The sequence below is a fragment of the Bactrocera tryoni genome, chromosome 1 (assembly GCF_016617805.1).
Source record: "Bactrocera tryoni isolate S06 chromosome 1, CSIRO_BtryS06_freeze2, whole genome shotgun sequence".
In the NCBI taxonomy this organism is placed as follows: Eukaryota; Metazoa; Arthropoda; class Insecta; order Diptera; family Tephritidae; genus Bactrocera; species Bactrocera tryoni.
The window spans coordinates 9,870,053-9,874,549 of NC_052499.1; the positions used below are offsets into that span (position 1 = coordinate 9,870,053).

A 4,497-nucleotide genomic window follows, 5' to 3' on the forward strand; every position below is an offset into this window, starting at 1 on the left:
ATTTCGTCCGAACTTGTCAAAGAAAAAAACAAAAGGTAGTTGCAATAATCGAAAATGGTTTAGAGGGGTGTAAATTATTTCGATTACGTATTTCTACAAATTGGAAATTCAACAACTCTCCACTAAGGGAAAACCGCTAGAGAGCATATGAGAACAAACCCACTTCTGGTTCTGAAACCACTTACAAGAACTTGTAGAAATTAGACTCTTTTCAATTTCAAGATCTAAAACTGAACAATTTATTTAACATTGTCTTAACGACGCCTTGATTTATATTCGTGTATTTACATATTTATGTGTTAATATCATTTTTTTGTTTTCTATTTGTAATTCAAGGCAAATTTTGAATGTTTCTGAGCAATCCTTAGGCAACCGGAAATTATTGCGTGCTCGTGCGTTTGTATTCCACAACATCTTCCAAATTGACGGGTTCACCGCGTACTCGCTCTTTCAGTTTGTCATCGGGACTCCACATCTCTTCACCAGTCATTTCTAAATATTTTGCCTCCGCTCTTTCGCGGCATGGGCAACAATCAAAGTAGGACGTATTGCTACATTTGGCACGTGATGTGTAATCCGCGAATATAGAACCCTTCATACGACATTTGCAAACTTTGATTTTTTCATGTTTTATTTGATCGATTTGGCTGTCCGTGGCACGTTTTCGCCAAGGGCATAAGCAACAACCACAATTATGTGGACAAAATACGTTGCCCTCTTCGTCAATTAGTGGACTCGGATCATAACGACACGGCGAACAAATGTGAATATCTTTGTGTTGAGGTAATGCCTTGTATACGCGATGTTCCACGACAGACTCTACTTTTGGTGATATTTCGGCCATAGCCTCTGTGGTAGGTATTACCATACATGTGCCGCAAGTTCGTCCACTTCTGGTTGCAGGTTGTAACATACAGGTACCGCATGTTCGAATGTTCGAGGATTTGGGTGGCGCTACCAAGCAAGATCCACATGATTTATTTCCACTTGACGGTGAAGAGGGCATAAAATTACATGTTCCACAAGTTCTTCCAGCTGAAGTCGTTGTTGGTCCTTGACCACATATTTGACAGGGAGCTACGGCTGACAATGTTTGGTTTTCCGGAGCACGCATTTTTTTACAAATTCCACAAATATCTCGAGAATCGGGTTTCGTTGGTCCCTTTTTGCATATATTACAAGGCCCACTTGTTTCTTCGGCTTCCACCGTAGGGGTACCACTTACCAGTTGTGAACATATCCCGCATGGTCCCATTATTTCTTGCATTGGAGCAGATAAGTTATCATGTGTAACAGCAGACTCGACTCCTCTTGAACAAATTCCGCATGGTCCTATTTCCTCAATAACAAATGGAGTAAGTCCACGAGAACATATACCACATGGTCCTGTTTCGACCTCCAAAGGCGCTGTTGCGCCTTTTGAGCAAATACCACAGGGTTTTGTAGGTTTTATAGGTTCTTCCACTGCTTTCGAACATACGCCACAAGGTCCTTTCACAACTGTCACGGGTCCCGCTGACCTTTTGGAACAAATACCACAAGGAGCCGTTTCTGTTTTCGCGGGTGATTTTACTGACTTCGAACAAACTCCGCAAGGGCCTTTCACAACCTCTATTGGCGTCTCTAACGTTTTAGAGCAAATACCACAAGGAGCTTTTCCTGTTTTCACTGGTGCGTCTACTGATTTTGAACAAACTCCACAAGGCCCTTTGACAACCTCAATTGGAGTCACTGACCTTTTTGAACAAATTCCACAAGGTACTTTGGAAGTTTTCATCTCCATTGGAGCCTCCGACCTCTTAGAGCAAATTCCACAAGGAGGTTTTTCCAATTCTGTACATACTCCACATGGCTTTATAGTCTCCATTGCAGTCGTGGACTTTTTCGAACAAATTCCACATGGAGGTTTTTCCATTTGTAAACAAACTCCACACGGCGCATTCATATCCTCCATTGGAGCCGTTGACTTTTTTAAACAAATTCCACATGGTGGGTTTTCCATTTGTAAGCAAACTCCACACGGCGCATTCATATCCTCCATTGGAGCCGTTGACTTCTTTGAACAAATTCCGCATGGAGTTTTTTCAGTTTTTATCGCTACGTCAATTGCTTTTGAACAAATTCCACATGGAGGTTTTGCCAATGTTACTGGCTCGTCCATTGCTTTTGAACATATTCCACACGGCGCATTCATAACTTCTATTGGAGCCATTGACTTTTTTGAACAAATTCCACATGGGATTTTTTCAGTTTTCACCGCTACCACAACAGCTTTTGAACAAACTCCACACGGCGGATTACCAAACTCGTTTGGCGCCGCTGATTTTTTTGGACAAATTTCACAAGGGTTTTCCTGCCGATTTGAACATATGCCTTTAGGCTTAATATGTTCAGAAGGAGTTGTCAATGGACGAATTTTTTCTTCTTGACTCTTTTGAACTGCTGGCTTAGGTTTTGAACATACTCCACATGGTCCTTTTGATTTAAAGAAAGGCTCATCAAATGGTGGTGGTGCCGGCACCTCAGTCGAACACATTCCACAAGGACCTTTCAAGGGACGTTTGACATCATGTTGTTGTTTCTCAATGTTTATTTGATTATCTTGTTGCTGTGGTTTCAACAGTGATGGTCCTATTGGACACGCAGCACCATATGGACGCTGCATTTCCATTTGCTTCTGAAGACTATTAAAGGGACATGTATTTGAGGATAATTCAGCACCCGTCCTAACCGCAGACTTGGGCATTGCTGGAGGAACAAGTACCACCAACGATTCTGTAGTTTTATCACAGCGTGAATATTCACCAAATGTACCCGTTTTCTGTATGGGACGGTGGAATTCTCCCGGTTGCGGCTGTGGCATAATAAATTTTCCTTTCGAGCACACTCCACAAGGCGCTCTTACAGATGCATCCATTTGCCTACTTGGCTGTTCACCTCCACGTCCACATAGAACACATACGCCTTGACTTCTTGTTTCCGATACTTGAGGTGATTTGCCTGCTCCCACAGAAGGTACCGACGACGTTGTTATTGTTGTCAGAAATGGTCCTTTAGTAACAGGTGCTAAAGACGGTGATAAAAATGCTTCAGCCGAAGCCACTTGCTGACGTCTAACCGAGCAAGTTCCTTTACAAGTCTTTTTCGTTTTTACCATCGTTGTTTCATCTGGCCCGCCTAATGTCATTAGTGGTGGTGGCGGCGGAACTTGAATTTGTAATTTTGACGAAACTCCCTTGGATGGAGGCGGTGCTATAAGACCTTCAGCACCAGGTAACGGTAATTGCAGAAAACCCGGTGGGATACCAACCATTTGTTGTAATAGAGCTGATTGAAAATTAAACGCTGGACCACTTCCTTCCATGGGTATACCTAGCAAAAATTATCATTAGTTTAGGCATGATCTTTTTTTATGCCGTCTTACTGTTTATTTCCTGTCGTGGTGCTGTAATTATAGCTGTGCGTATTGGCTCCATCGAGGCAAACATATTCGGTATAGGATCCCGGTCGAGCATAGCCGGCGGCGGTGGCTTCCTAAATTCATTTGATTGATGTGACACCGAGTATGGTATGTTGTGTTGGTGTTGTCCCTGTACGTGTAGTTTCAGTGGTATTGTAAATGTGATTGGATCGATGCGAATATTTTGCGGTGTGGACGATTTATTTGTAGCTACTTTTGCCGTTACCTCCAGCTGTACGGTTTGTGTATGAGGTTTAATATTGCGCACATCACATCGACAACGCGAACCGCACCCTCTACGCTCCTTGCGACCGCCTCTGTCGAAATCGACCAAGAGCGCCTGAGCAGTGAGAATAACTTGTTTGAGTGCATCGCGAAACATGCGAGAATCTTTTACAGGAGGCGGTGGCACACTTAGGCCACACATTGAAGACACCACAGCTTTTGTCTGACTTATTTCAACATCGCTATAGCAATCATAGAAGGTGTCATACTCACTAGGAGTTTCCGTGAAGTTCGAATCAACAAATAATATCTGCGTCGAATTGCCAACGTTGGGCGTAGCAGCCTTGGCCGGCTCAGCTCCGGGTCTACACAAAGTCATCGGAGATCGTTTAGCATCTTTATTCATTTGCGTACATTTCGTCTTATTGCCACAAGTTGGCCGATTGCAATGCTTTCTATCTGTGTCCATTATACGATGAATTGCCAAATATTTTTAAAAATTTTTGCGAGTTTTTCTTTCTTGTTACAGCAAATTTTGACGAATAGTAGAAATTCGATTAACATTTCACGAAAGTTAAAAGTAAATTCATTTGAATTTGTCTTTTTTTTTGAAAGTTCTATTCGAATCAGTTTGAAAAACAAATGTCTGATTTCGACTGACGTCAAACTCGACTGCTCGTTTGAACAAAAAGACCGTTACGGGGACGATTCAAACAAGCTCGATACTATTGGCAAGCAAGAAATATGTCAGAGCCATGTAGATAAAGAAAAGAATACGCAGTGTTTCCAGCTTTCTATTATTTAAGACATTC

The 4,497-nt window shown here is 42.3% G+C and overlaps 1 protein-coding gene across 1 annotated transcript; it reads right to left on the reverse strand.

Annotated features, from left to right (window-relative positions):
• Positions 1 to 274: 274 nt before the first annotated feature.
• Positions 275 to 4,242, reverse strand: LOC120782217. Its single transcript, XM_040114378.1, has 2 exons — positions 3,425 to 4,242; positions 275 to 3,372 (listed from the first exon to the last, which is right to left on the reverse strand). Exons 1-2 carry the CDS (start codon positions 4,152 to 4,154, stop codon positions 380 to 382), a joined length of 3,723 nt encoding a protein of 1,240 aa, XP_039970312.1. The 5' UTR covers positions 4,155 to 4,242; the 3' UTR covers positions 275 to 379.
• Positions 4,243 to 4,497: the final 255 nt, after the last annotated feature.

What these genes read in the sequence shown, in the direction of transcription:
- LOC120782217 (XM_040114378.1), bottom strand. Translation starts at nt 4,154, where the DNA reads ATGGACACAGATAGAAAGCATTGCAATCGGCCAACTTGTGGCAATAAG. An exon ending in ACCACGACAGGAAATAAACA is followed by an intron (nt 3,373 to 3,424) that starts GTAAGACGGCAT and finishes AATTTTTGCTAG; the next exon opens with GTATACCCATGGAAGGAAGT.